The following is a 15,059-nucleotide window of genomic DNA, read 5'->3' as shown; positions in this document are numbered from 1 at the left end:
TTTCACTCACAGAACTTCTGAAAATAACAAGCAACTGTACTGATCCTGATCTGTTTTAGTAAAAAACTTTATAGAACAGTCAGTTGTTTTAAGCATTTATTGTGAAATCGTACAGAGAGAATGTTTATAAACAGACTTGAACCTTAGTTCATCATAAGCTTTATTTCATGAGCCTGTAGAAGTAGCCATTGCTTCTTCATGAGCCTGGAGGGCCAGTTGTACATAGCCTTCTTTCTGTGATTCAGTTTTCACAAATACCTGCAAACATGGCAAGAGAGAGTGATGTACAGTTAAGAGCACAGTTGCATAATAAGATTTCATCATCCCAATGGTAGAGGAGCCAGCTACAACTGAAATCCCAGTACAGCAAATTTATGAAAAAAAAACAACCACAACTCAGCACGCACAAATTCTAGGTAAATACTTGTTAAGGTAAGGAAAAATTTGATCTATTAAATAGGCTTCTGCTGGTTAAAAGCTTTCTCTTCTGTAGTTAAGTAGCTCTAAAGTAGAAAAGCATACCTTGATCAGATCAACTCCTTGAAGTTTCTGTACTTTAGCTTCTTTTGCTGATTGACATTCAGGATGAAGCATATGATACAGTGTAATTAAACTTGTAGCATCATCCAGCCTAAATAAATCAAGCAGATGATACAGTGTAAACTTGTAGCATTACCCAGCCTAAACAAATAAAGGCCCATTTATAGCAATTACTTTCTCTTTAATACTTGGACTATTTGGAGAAAGTGTACTTTGCACACCACACTTTCATAAACATCTGCTTTCACTGAGTGTACAGTCAGAATATACAGCTAAACAGGCATCCCATCAGCTATTGCAATGGCAACCCATTCATAAGAAAAAAAGACAAGAAGCACACAAGCACCAAGGTGCACTAGGTAAAGGTATGTAAACTTATGCATACTACAGTTTAAGCCTGATGTTCAGCAGTAATAAAGTAATAATAAATGTTATATATAATATATAAACATATGTATATATAAGTAATAAAAAAATTGAAGCTCTGTAAAGTAAGTGTTCAGCAGAAATCCATCCATTTAAAGTGACAGCATACCTATCTGCTCCTAAGCTACACTAGGAATTGCTCTTAAACCCAGTGTGTCAATCTTAAAAGGCAGAACTGAGCTCAGTAGTATAAAATTATTGGGCTTTAAGATTAGCACTGCCCAGAGCTGGAATTGTATTGAGAATTACATGGGGAAACAAAAATACCCAGCAACCACAAGAGGCTCATTTCTGCAGAAGCCTAATTTAATACCCTGCAAGTTCACAGACTGTAGCTGATGCTTCCATTCAGCATCTATATAGCTAAAAGTTACAGCTAGCCTAAAATTTGATGAAAATGACACTTTTATACATCTTACAGAAATACTGTTTTTAATTTCAAACAGTGGTACTTGTTTTCTGATTAGACAAGCAGAATTAATGTGACAAACACCACTTACAAGTCTCTGTGGATCATATCTATTAGTAAGCCATCCGTTTTCTTTCTGTTTACTAGATACCATACCATTCCTCCGAAGTGTCTCGTTGAACGGAGCAGATCATATTTGGCATGTTTCTCAATATCATCATATGTCCGATGATGAACCTATAAACAGAAAGGGTTTCTGTTTTAGTAAATACAGCTTGGTAACAGTTTCTCCCTTCTACCTCTCACTTGAGTTTTTAACCTATTTCCAGACCTCCCTGATGTGCAGGAGTGAGCCAAAGGCTGAACCATGCTGCCTGAAAACTTTATACATGATTAATTGAGGGATAACCCAATTCTTTGTACTTACGCATATACATTTTTATGTTAACAGAAAGCTAAATACTAGTATGTACTGAAAATCTGGGGAGGAAGGGACATAATCTCTGAACCTTCATTTCACTCACTGCTGTTCAGTTGTAATCTATTCTTTAAAGAGAAAAATGCTAGAGCAAAGAGATGAAATTGTGCTTTGAACAAGAGGTACTTGAAAAATCGCATAACAGAAGTTACATTCTCAGTGACTAGAGAAATCATCACAGTTTAAAGAGAAGTAAATGTTTTAAAGGGAAGTGTAGACTACCATGTTCACCAGTAACTACAGTTACTAAATTTAAATTTCAGCTATAAGTGTATCTTTGTACCTGGGTCTTTGTCAAAAATAATACTTTATATACAGTGCTCTCAGGTGCACTTAATCAGTTATCTACCTGGTCCTTTCAAATTCTAACATAGTAGTTAGCATGACTGTAGTAGCACAACTCTGGTTGGAGCCACTTATGGGCATTATCATCAATACCTTTATAAACACTATTTTTATGTATCTGTAGTTATTTCTGTACTGTTGGAAATTTCTTAAAACAATCCTGTTTTACTTCTTGGCAAGAAAAAAGCCTATAAAACTAATCACAATGGTAACAGGTGATCTATATGGGAGGGAAAAAACACATATAAACGCCACCTTTGATCCCCATATAATACTTACATTTACAGAACAAACCCTAAAGTTCTTCACAAATACTATTTTTTTGCTAGAAAACTGAAAAGTAAACTCACTCTGATATAGTCAGGTGAATCTGGCTCAAACTGAGCAATGCACATGTTAAGGAGATCCTCATGACGGTCTTGCCGAAATACATTCTAAAACAACAGTTCAAATTCAGGAATAGATTCTATATCACACCATTCCAACACCAAAATAAAAACAGCAGCCACATTTCTGTTCCGGGCACCACTTAACCGTGAGTATCCCCTTAATCACAAGACAAAACAAAAGTACAGTAAGTGCTGTGATAACATTAATACGGTGTTTCTTTTGTTTCTGAAAGGCCAGCTCACGTTTTCAGATCAAGCAAACATTTTCATCAATGCATAACAATTAAATGTTGATTTCTAGTATGACAGAATATTTACACCAACCCAGGACTGACCTGGCCCTAACCTGGAACTTTACTGTAAGTATTTTAACTAAGTCATAATGATAAGCAATTGTTCAAAACAGATTTCAAGCAGCTTAAAACATGCAAGCAGACTGTCTTATTTAGACCCACTCTGTCCAAATCGCATTATCAGAGCCCAATTCAGTAAAAATGATCGGTTTTCAAAACCAGGAAAACCTTACCGGAAGGTGTTCATCCTTAAATATCACTGGGGGAATAACTCTGCGCCCTTCTTTCGGGAAGAATATTTGTATCATCCTGTCTCGTTCATCCCAGGTTGCTTTGCGTAATACACCATTTGGTTCTCTAACTACAATGAAACGTTCCTGGAAAGAAGGTAAAAAAAAGAGTATTATGTCCCAAAGGGTTCTCTCTTCATAGCCAGAACCACCATATAAGAGATGGTTACTTAGCAAAGTCCTTCTACACCTGAACTCACACTAACAGTAGCAACAATCAATTAGAAGCTGGTATGTGCTAGATTCATCCTTTCTCCCTTCGTACCTGCTAATTAGGTGCTACATTTACACCTTAATTTTACTGTATGACACAACTGCATGCGCCTACACTGAAAACTACAGCTCTGTGAAGTTTAGACAAATAACTAATACCCAGAGAAAGGAGTTAGCATTGCTGCTGGCCTGACTTTATGCATCTAATAACACATACTAAATGAAGAATGCAAGTGTCTTGAACTTTTTTATTTCAGAGGTAGGTGCTAGAATCAAGTAAGGGCAAGTGCAAAACAAAAAATACAACAGATAAAACAAGATAACTAAACAATATACTCAGATCTGTTCACAGGCATAGTTGATTTGAGGTGGCAGACAGGAAAGCTTGATGGGATGAGGAAGTTTTTAATACATTGAGGCAGAATAATAAATAGCAGGCTCCTGGAGAAAGCTCTCAGACAGTGTAACAGGTGGAAGACTGGGCGTTTCATTGCACAGGATCATCACTATATGCATATTTGAACCATGAAGACTTCTTAGAATCATGAATATTTGTCAAGATTTTTTCCAGCCTCTTACTACTGATACTTGAGACAATCTAGATGTTTCATTATACAAAGAAATCTTTATCCCTATACTCCACAATTCTATTTGACAACCGTTTATTCAGGTTTTTTATTAATTCATTTATCATTTCCTCAGCTTTCCACCAGATCTTTACCGCTGTGGAAGAGCTCCATCTTTTGGTCTATGCACAGTACTAAGTAATCCAATTCCACATAAAGCTTCTAAGAAGTAATGAACCCAGCACTCCTAGCACATCACAAGCATCTGCTTTTAAAACAATTATCTCACAGCTTACACACACACCTGCTTTTGAGTACTGGAATGTCATTTATTGTTATCAGTCAGAAGCAAACATTTAGAAATAAGTGTCAGGCTGGTACAAGTAGTACAAAGAATCTACAGCTCCTCTGCCTTTTTACAAACTGCTATAACTACATTTTATTAAAACCTAAAGATTATTTTAAAATTAAGAATTAAAAACTCTTAAAATAAATTAACGCATTGTTACTTACACGATGTGGAACAGAGTAAGTTAAATCTGTAAACACATATTTTGTAGTTTCAGTTCCTTCAAGGAATTTATCTTCTGCTAACACATCATCAATTGGCTCTCGTTCATTCAAAACAGGGGGCATGACTAGTTTTTCTTTAGCTTCCTCAATGGCTTTTCTTGTGGCCTTGGGGAAAAAAATAGTTTAATTCTACAATTTTTAAAAAAGTCATCCTATTGGAAAGCTAACATACAATTTGGGGACAAATATTTTCATTTGGACAGAAATTTTTTGAAATCTTTTTTTCTCCTTTTGCAGTTGAGAAGTGAAACACTAATTCAATCTCCAGATAAATGAATTGCATGCAAACAATATACCACTACTGTAACTTGGGCAAATTGCTGGAGGAAGCTCCAAAACTAAAGTTGACATATGCTACTGCAAACACCAAGTTTTATTTCAGGTATTTTTCCACCATACGTTTCCCCCAAAAGCATAAACCACAAGCAAAGTGTATCTATAGCTGCGACTGTGGTTACAGAAGAACAGGCTTAGGGCCCCTTCATCATCCTGAACCACGGCTAGACAATAGGAAAAAAAAAATAGTAGTCAAAAGGATTCCCAGGGCTATAATTTAAATACCAGATGAAGGCATTTAACACAATTAGGAAGCATAAGGAAAGGGGATATTAAAGAAAAGCTATCACTACAGAAAAAGAAAAGCAAACAATTTCCTTCCATATTTCATAAAAATAGAGAAACACTGGATAAATAAATCTGGCTCTTTAAAATGAAGAAACACTAATTTACACTAATTTAGGAAATTACCTGAAACAAAGTAAATAAACCGAAGTGTTTCCAACAGCAGCATTAAAGGAAGCGGAAAACGGCCTGTTACAGGCTGTTTGCTAAAACCAAAACTTGACTCAAAGCGAAGCAGAGAAGCCTACCTCTTTCAGCTGAGCTTCTGTCATCAGCTTGTACTTGGGCGGTTTAAGCTCCATTTTCACCGGCCTAAACACCTTCTGCAGGTTGAGCCCCGTCATTTTGCAGAGCAGGCTTTGAACTGCTTCATCCGTAAAGGCGGGCCTGCCGCCTTCCCCTCCTGCGGGGGCACCACACCGCCGTCAGCCGCCCTGCCTGGGCCGGGGGGGGCCGCCCGCGGCCGAGCCGCCCCCTGCCCTCACGCCAAGGCCCCGCGGCAGCCCCCCACCCCACTCACGCCAAGGCCCCGCGGCAGCCCCCTCCCCCCGGCCTCCCCCCGCCCTGCCGGCCCCCCCCCCGCGCCAGCACATCGCCCCCCATCCCGCCTCCCCCGCTCGGCCCACCATGAAGGGCACGGGTGGCCCAGCGGGCGCTCCCAGTCCCTACGGCGATGCCGGGTGTGGGGGCGCCCCCCCTCGCGTACCGCCCGCGGCTCCCGCCTCCTGCCCGAGGCCCCGCCGCGCGCGCCAGCCCCACAGCGTTCGCGCCACACGCCGGAGCCGCGCGAGCCCCGCGGCGGAGCCGCCTGCGCCGAGCGCCGCCATCTTACGCCCTGGCGCCCGCCCCACCCGCCGCCGCGCGCGCCGGGCCGCGCCCCGAGGCACGCCGGGAAATGGAGTCTCCCCCTCAGCGGCCCGTCGGCAGGCGGGGGGGGGCGGCTCAGTCAGAAAGAACCGCGGTGTCCCGGGCCTTTTCCCCAAGGGAATAAAGCGCAAAACCGCTCCCAGCGCGTTTGCGTTATTAAAGTGCTGCTGAGGCGGAGGTGAGGGCCAGGTTAGGGCGGGAACCCGTCCCTGTGCTCCAGTCAGAGCTGGCGGCGGGAGGGAGGTGGCAAGGGTAGAGGGGATAGAGCAGGGCTTTTAGTGCGGCGAGATGCTATTAGGAAAAGAGGTACTGCGGCCACCGTGCACGCTTACCGCTGGTAAACTGCAACTGCTTGGAGACGAGGAAGGGTGTGAGGTGGAGGCGGGTGCACCGTACTGGCAGCTGCCTGGCGGGATGCCCCTCCAGCCTGCTGCCTGCCCTGGCTCTTGGGCAGGCTGCCTGAGAGGGAGAAATACAATGGTAATCTGTAAAAATTCAAAACCTCACGTGTCTCTGTCTGCTGCTTTGGCACTTGTGTGGTGACTGAAAGGACAGTCTCGTTGTCGGGTGGCAGGTTTTCTGTCTGGCCCATAATCTGGGGGAACACCAAAGGATACAGCAAGTATTCCTGGCTCAAAGTACTACCCCTGGCCTCCTCAGTCTGGTAAAAACAATCACTGCCTTTGGTGGTGGTGAGTTCAGTCTTCTCATGTTCAGGTTTTTGTGGAGGAGGGAAAAGACATAATGCTATTCAAGCCTAAAACCAAAATTAGATCTTCTATCCAATAGATAGAGCAGAGCAGATCTAATAGCTGTGAAGAGGGAGCGTGCAGTTGAAATGTGTATGTCATTTTGTTAAAATACCTGACTTCTTACAACTTAAGTATTTCAAGGGGTTGGAAGTTTATTATTACTTGAAGTTTATTTTCTGTAGCTGGTCTGTACCTTCTATTTTGAATTTCAGTCTTACAAACTGTGGTTAGGGGTGTGCAGAAAGAAAGCCTATTGTCAGCTGGCAAGCCTCTGTACAGGGACCCTGAATGCTTTGAATTTTAAAATGTTCAAAGCCACACATTGATGCAAGCTGGCTGATTTCTTCCTGTTGAAACAGTAAATATTTCATCTCCAGGAGGGAAGGTATGGAAACACAAGCAATGAGCTTAAATCCTGTAAATTTCCAATTGTTTTAAAGCTTAGTGGGTTGTTCATTGCTTTGCCAAATCAAAGTCTAAATTATGTTAGTTTTGAAAATGGAGATCTGGAGAAAAGGAAGACTATCGCATAGATTGGTTTTCATTAGAACAAAGTTAAGCATCAGCTGAAAAATATATTTGTTTCTAATAATAGATCTTCATTGTATTGGGGAGTATTCCCATTTTCCTCAGCCTTATTCAATATCCAATCCCTGTGCTGGATTGAATTTTATATTCAAGCTTTTCAATATCGTGGCCTTTGCATTGTCATAAAAGCTGCATGAGGGCATACTCTTCTCATATTTGTATTGGTACAATTAAGTTGAAGTCACTGAGAACTGAAGAGTGGAAATGAACCCTTAATATTATTTTCATGTAATTTTGTGCATAATTTATTTAAATAATGGTAAAAAAATGAAAAATATTTTTTAGGAAATGGAGAAGATGTTGTTTTTCAATTCTTGCTTGGAAGATCTCTGGAGTGAGAGCTATACCCTATAAGGGAATTGGGAAGTTATTTGGCGACTTGCCTAAAAGCCACTTCAGACCTGTTCATGAGTTTGGATGGCAAGCCAACATCCATTTTAATTCACAGAAGTGCTTAGAAAAACAACAGAATTTATTGGGCTGTATCCAGGAGAGGTTAAATTCACATTCATTCTGTACTGGAGTAGTAACAGCTGCTGTGAGGATTAGCCTTTTGGCTGGTGGGATGAAAGGAAATACTAACTAACTATACTGTAGATGGTAGTATAGCAGGTCAACATAATTTATAAAATAATATCAATTTATCTATGATATATATATCAATAATTGATTGTATTTTATTTATGGTTTATATTTTTACTGAGGTAACAGTTTTAAGTAGGTTGTTTTATATTGGTATACTTAGAAATACACCAGCTTGAGGAATCAGTGGTGTAAAAATTGATAATGAAATAAAGAATATTTCTTAGCTTTTGTTACTATTTTGAATCCTGCATCCCACGACAGTTGCTGTTGGAAAATTACAACCATCTGATGATGGGTGGATGTCCCCTGTGAAACACATTGGTGGTCTAAGTCTGGATTCTATTGGAAAAGTGTCAATACGAAATCACCTCCACAGTTGGCATTAATTTCCTTTTTGTTGGTAGTTTCAAGAGAGCAAAAAGATCAGATGGCTGCTGTGAGCGAACCAGTTTGGTTAACATCTCAGGGAAAGTGAAGGCAAATGGGGAGCTTAGGAGCTTGCATTGTTGCTTTACCTATTTAATTGATGAATTAAGGGCCTGTAGTTTACGAGTTTTTCTGAATAATAAATATGTCAAATTAGTAGCAAGAACTAGAATTAATAGTGGAAGTAGTAAGAAGGAAGAATTCTTTCTTGGGAAAAATACAGTGAAAATGCAAAATGTAAAGTTTGGTAACTGTGCATCCAGCTGCTGTAAGAAGAAACAGAGTGAACCCAGTCAGGCTGTGTACGTATCCACAGTCGATGACATGAACTTTTTAAAATTAATGGTTGGTTCTGTTGTTCTCTAAGAAAGAATCTGGCAATCCTGTGGAACATTTTTCTGAGGAACACAATGGACCAGGTTGGAAGCTTTTTTTATTGAACCTGCATGAATTAGTCTGAAGAGAAATTCTTTTTCACAGAGAAGGCAGAGAATGCTGAAGTAAGAGAGATGACACAACCTTATTGTATCATCAAATTAGTCTTTAAAAAAATAATATATTCCATATGGTTGGGTTTGTTTCCCCATGTACATAGATGAAGCGGGTATTTTTTTGCTAAAATTATTGGAATGATAATTTGCAATATGATTACCTATTTTCAGGCATCTTACTTGCAAGTATCTTATTTGCCAGATTCTTTTGTTTAAGGGAGAGAGTATTATTTTCTCTGGAATTGTTTTTTAAGGTTTGTAGCCATGGTTTTGCATTGCCATCCAGAGTCCTGGGCAGCTATTTTGATGATGGTGGTGATGACGGTGTATGAGCCTTTACTAATATAATACATTAAAGTGGCTATTTTCTATTGTAAAGACCATATAGATGTGTGAAACTGTTTTATTTTCAAATATCACTTTGATACTTGACAGCAGAGGCTGATCAGTGTGGCTGTAGAAATCTATCCCAAGCTGCTGGGCCAAACTTACCTGAGGCAGAGTTATGGGTAGTTCTGCTGTACAAAGATCATTTTTACAAATAATATCTGAGATACCCGCTGAAAGCTAAAGTAATTAAGCTCAACTGTAGCCATTATTATCCTGCATGAACAGCTGTCTTCTGTTGCCTATATAAATACCTTTAGTGAGAAAGAATGAGTGAAATATTATACAAAAGTCTTCTGAGTTTTTTTGGTGTGGTCAGTTTTAGCAAGTGCTAATAGTAAGCATAGGTTGAAGAGCAAATGTCTCTCTAGATTTTATTTTTGCCTCGACTATTTGACATTTGTCTTTCAAATTTGAAGGAAAAATGACAAAACGAGAAGGATTATACGTGCTTTTTATTTTTAATTTTCAGGCTAGTTTTAGACTTCTACTGGGCACGTGTGCAATATTCCTACGGGCCACGGGGGGGCAAGATTGAGATTTTAAACATGAAGAATGAAAGTGCCTGCGTAGTTATAGCGGATAATGTAAATGAGCTGTTTTCATTAATGACCCAGATTTGCCTCTGTCTCACATAAAGCTGCCATAATCTCACTTTAATAATGATAAATTAGATACATCCAAATACTGTCTCCAGTAATTGAGATTACATACATTATTTATAGTACAGATATAAATCCCACTTCGGTTTATATTGTTTTCTTTGCTACACTACAAGGGCTTGAGCCAAAGCCCATTAAAGCCACTTGAAGTCCTTCCCTGACTTCAGCAGGCTCTGAATTAAGAGTCCATATTTTTTAAATTTTATTGTTCCTTTCTGCTTTTGTAATACTTACCTTTTAAAAAATGAATTGTCAGGGGAAAAATAGTAGTAAATATTCAGTATTATTCAAAGTAAGGTAGGATTTGAGTAATTGTTGTTTTCCTCTTTCTTAATAATTTTTTAACCTTCTTCTCATTCCGTCACTATTTAAAGTCCTGTCCATCTGAATCCAAATACTCGCTAGGGCATTGTGAACTAAATCTGGTGTCCAGCACAAATTGTTACGTGTGGGCAGAATGGGATGTATCTAATACCTTTATTTCCACAGTAGAAGGACAGAGCAAGGATCCTGGCAGATTTCTTTATTTGTTTCGTTCTCTGAGGACAGGAATGTTTGGAGGAGATGGCACCCTCCAATTCAAATGTTAATTGTAATTTTTCCCTTTCCTGTTGCTAAAACAAGCAGTCAATACCTTTCTCCCATAATTGTACTTTTATCTGGTTTTTGCTGAAACATGACACCTGACAGAATATTCTGAAACCTAGACTGTCAGGATTAAACCTAGATATGTAGTATGCATATTGCCTGGCCTGCTGTCAAAGGCTTCATAAAAATGCAAATCAGATGTGTCTACTTGTTGCACTTTGTCAAATTTTGTCACTCTGCCGAAGTAGCCTGGAGATAGGATTTTCCTGCTTTATTTATTCAAGTTTCATCAGGACTATTGTATCATTTTATGTTTTTTCATTTAATCATTTTATCAATTAATTTACCTGACACAGAAGCATATCCTCCTAGTTATAAACTGTTCTAATACCTTTTCAATGGTAACTGCAAAATTTTGTTCCTTCGAACGTACATGACGGGGCCAACTTTTTTTAACCTATTTCTTAACCACACCAGACTAAAGAATTTTTTTACACTTTTTAAAATAAAATCCTCTCTCTTTTAAAGGTGGCACTGGAGGGCAGTGGAGGGGGGTGTGTGTTTTGTTCTGGTGGGCGGGGGTTTTTTCTTGCCTTTGGATCCAGAATGTAATAGAAATTAAATTTGCTTAGGCAAACCCACTGTGCATTTAAAAAAGTCATTATAAAGACAGCATTCTAGGGATCTGACAGAAAAGCCAAAACAGCTGTGCTCTCCAGTACAAACACATAAATTTACAGTATCTTCTCTTCATGATCAAATAGGTGAAAGAAAAGGCTCAGAAAGTAGGAGATATTTTTATCTCACATAAGCAGAGCTAAAAGAATTTAGTGTCAGTTTAGATCTCAGCCATTTTTGTTAGGCTGTTAAAAATCTAACATTTTGTCATTTTTTTTAAGCAGAAGTATTTTGATTTGCCAGCCAAACAACTCTATTTGCCCATTTAATATGAAGGTTGTCTTTAGGTTCAAGGTTAAATGGTTATTCAGCTCTTTAGTGAAGAGCGTACCTCAAAAGAACAGTTTCCAGTTGTGTTTATTCTTCTACTTTCTTTCCATCCAAGCAAATCAAGAAAATCCTAGAAACAAAAATAGACATAGAATTAATTTTGTCAAATAGTTATCAGATTGTTTTCCCCATTTATTTCCAAGTAAACCTCTTGACATTTATTAGGTTACCCGCTAGAGTTAATAGGAAAACTCCCATCCATTTTTGAACAAACTGTTTGAGTACGAGATGTCGCTAGATGATTTCCAGAACAACATGGACAAAAATCGATTCAGATGGTTCTGTATCTGCTTAATCTGGGGTAAAATAAGTATGTATATTCTTTACAAACTGTTGTAAAAATGTGCACTGAATGAGTAACTGCATTTATGCCTCTTTTGGTTATCAGAGTATGTATATGGGGTAGAAGCCTGTACACTGTGTTACCGCAGCTCTTTCTCTTGTGTACCCATAATCCCTGTATGCTTAGCCATGCCATTTTGCAATACATGATATGATCATTAACATATGTCAATGTTTGTACATTTGGACTAGAATAAGTGCTTGGATCTTTATGAAGGCATATATTACATATCTAAATAAATAACGTAGCCGGGCAGCTGGAGAGATCTAGTAGTGGCTTTATAAAATATTTCAATGGAAAAAAACCAGCAGATGGCCCAGCATGCCTGGAGAAATATTAGTGACAGAAACATAAAAAGCACAGGCCTAACTGTGCCCCACGCACTGTATGCAATGTGCCCCCATTCATCAGCGGGAGGAGTGTGTGAGTCACAAAGTGTGGAATTCTTGCCTTGTTGGGGAAGGGGATGAAAAACAACCATACAGCAAGCAAGTAGACTGAAAATTAAGATGAAAAGCTAAAAGTGTTAGAAGTCCAAATGTTTGTATCTGGTTAGATTATTTTTTTGTTTTGTTGGGGGTTTTTTGGTGTTTTGTTTTGGGGGGTTGTTTTGGTTTTTTTCTTTGACAACTGCACAGCAAAGGGGGAATATCTTGGTCCTCCCTTTTATTCACCCTGTTCTGGGCTGCCTGCTTCTGATTCCTTCCCTTACACCCACTCCATACACACACATCATAGCTTTTCATAAACAGTCTCAGCTTATTATCCCAAGTGGAAACAATAATTTTCTTTTAGCTTATTAAGCTGAATCAAGTCACAGGGGGTCTAATGAGTGCCAGAGCCTCTGATGCAGAAAGAATGGAAGCAGGATCTTCTCATTGCATTAGCAGCAAGCCTCCAGATTGTGTCACAGCATTTCAGGTAACTATAGCCTCAAGATGCGGTTTTATAACTGGCCAAAATTGATCTAAGGCCATCCTGCCCCTTTGTTCGAGCCCTCGCTTGGGCTGTTTAGCTTGCTGGAAACATTTTGGCCTTCATGACAGTCAGTAAACAGAGTCAATAATTTTCTTCTGAATTTTGATTAAAAGCACAATAGTTCACGCCACATACAAATTCAGGAGCTGACTCTGAAAGGAAGCTTATATGCTGCATGGAAAAGCAAATCAGATTCTATTCCCTTTGCGTCTCTGCAACAGCACAAAGATTTCCTAAACCTTACAAGGTATTATTGAGATGCAGCCAATCCACATGAATTTTACAGTAGAATTTTGCAGCACTGAGATCATTTGTCCTGTGTGCTCCAATGCAGCAGAATTACTTCCAACCCAAGTCCCATTTACTTTGTAAGTAGGCAGTGAAATTCTTGATTGATACTTACAAATTAAGTAGGCTTTTTCTTGGAGGGATTTAGTTTAGATCCAAAACCTTAAAGGGCAATTTGAGTGCTGAGGCAGCAGAAAATTAGGTCTGATCCTGTGAGCAGGATCAGTATTGTATAGTTTGGGGTAACTGTGTCTGAAATTAACTGTGCATTTGCTGTGCATATTCATCCCTAAAGACTGAATATTTGCCCTTAAAACAAGGCATCAGTTTAGTTAGTTATTTGCTCTTTCTCCCTCTCCTCTCATCTCTTTATTTATGGTATACCCACTCAAACCTCTAAATGCTGGTGCAATATGTGATTCTGTGAAGTATACTATATGCTCTAAATACGATTATATCTCCTACTGATGACATTTAGATGATGCTTTACTTTATAGTTACACTTTTTTGCTTTCTCCTAGTAATTTCCACAGTGCTACTAAAAAAAAAAAAAAAAAAAAAAGGTAGTCCATTACAACATCGGCTTTGTCAACTATTAGATGTGATTATTTTATCACATAGTACTGTATTTCTGAAAAACAAACCTAATCCATGTTTATTATTGTGAAATAATTTGAAATATCCTTTCCAAGTTCTTAACGTGGCTCCGTGCGTGGCCACAGAACACTAGATGGCACTGTCTGGCTGTGTGTCACACACAGCAATGACAGTAGCAGAAGTCTCTCCAACACGTGAAAGAATCCTCATCTTTCAAAAATATTTGTAATATTGCCTTTTTATTATGAAAACAAAACGTGTAAATGCTCTGTTTTTACACTCTAAAAGCATTGCAAACCTTTTTCCTGCATTATGATCACATGGGGAACATTTCTTAATAAGGTAGATTGTTGAGTACAATATTTGCTCCTTTTTTTGGTCTACTGTAAAGCTCTCCAATCGATTATCTACCAAAAGGGAGAATTTTCAGTTCCTGATACCATCGGCATGCTCCTTACCATAGAACAGGAAGGAAGGAATGACAGCTAATGTGTTGCCCTCTTATACCTCCTCAAATAACCTTTTACTCAGTGCCATGGAATTGATGAGAATGGACATTTTAAAAATTAAGAAAAAGCAAAGGGTGTTAGGTAGCAACAGCAACCTCATACCCTTATTTTGAGTTGGGGTCATCTTGAAGACAACCAGTGCAATAGTTGTTACTTTGTCACAACTTTATGTATACCAGGTATTTGATTGGTTTTGCATGACTTCAAAACAAGTGGTTTCAAAAGCACTTATTGTACACAGCTGACCTGTTACTCAAAAGGGCACGATCCTGCATAGGCTCTTTAAGAAAAAGATTGATTGTGTTTTTGTAATGTAGTTAAATCACATGTAGTGATTTCCATGTCATATCCTACCTGTGTGTCACTGCTTTGGATCTCTGTCTTCCCCAGTCTGTGTGGGTCACTTTTTATCAAGATAAAAACAGTTCCTAGCAAAGAGCTTGGTTGGGTTCTGTTGAAAACTGCCACAGATGTCTTGGTGACTCGGGGTCAGTCACTTTCCCATTTGGTGTTTCTTTATTCCCTTGGCTTTAAAATAAAGACTGATTGGGTGGATAGTAAAAATGAATTATTTTTGTATGTATTTCTACTTTCAGTTAGGCCTAATGAAATGTATTCATTTAAAAAAATGATTAACATATTTCATGAGTAGCTGTCATGTAAGTTTGAGGGCTTTTGACCAGGTATTATTTTAACTTCTAGTAGAATTTTGCAATAACCGTGCAATGTCTTTTCAATTTTTCCAAACAGACTCACTTTTAAAAATGCTTCCTCTTTATCCAGCAAGTCTCACTCTGACCTATGTTTGGCAAAGTTAATTATCTCACTCTACAGGCATGTAGGCAGA

The 15,059-nt window shown here is 38.8% G+C and overlaps 1 protein-coding gene across 2 annotated transcripts; it reads right to left on the bottom strand.

The window, feature by feature from the left end:
* Positions 1 to 83: 83 nt before the first annotated feature.
* On the bottom strand, positions 84 to 5,989 carry MRPS22 (mitochondrial ribosomal protein S22). Of its 2 annotated transcripts, none has more exons than XM_055817178.1 (8): positions 5,850 to 5,989; positions 5,392 to 5,546; positions 4,463 to 4,627; positions 3,114 to 3,257; positions 2,549 to 2,632; positions 1,467 to 1,612; positions 523 to 631; positions 84 to 258 (listed from the first exon to the last, which is right to left on the bottom strand). In XM_055817178.1, exons 1-8 carry the CDS (start codon positions 5,968 to 5,970, stop codon positions 166 to 168), a joined length of 1,017 nt encoding a protein of 338 aa, XP_055673153.1. In that variant the 5' UTR covers positions 5,971 to 5,989; the 3' UTR covers positions 84 to 165. The 2 variants fall into 2 exon arrangements, with proteins under 2 accessions (XP_055673153.1, XP_055673154.1); XM_055817179.1 differs by lacking the exon at positions 5,850 to 5,989 and adding an exon at positions 5,770 to 5,791.
* Positions 5,990 to 15,059: the final 9,070 nt, after the last annotated feature.

This window comes from Falco peregrinus, chromosome 12 (genome assembly GCF_023634155.1).
Source record: "Falco peregrinus isolate bFalPer1 chromosome 12, bFalPer1.pri, whole genome shotgun sequence".
NCBI lineage: Eukaryota > Metazoa > Chordata > Aves > Falconiformes > Falconidae > Falco > Falco peregrinus.
Note: the sequence above shows the minus strand (reverse complement) of the source record. Positions and strands in the feature narration are given on the sequence as shown.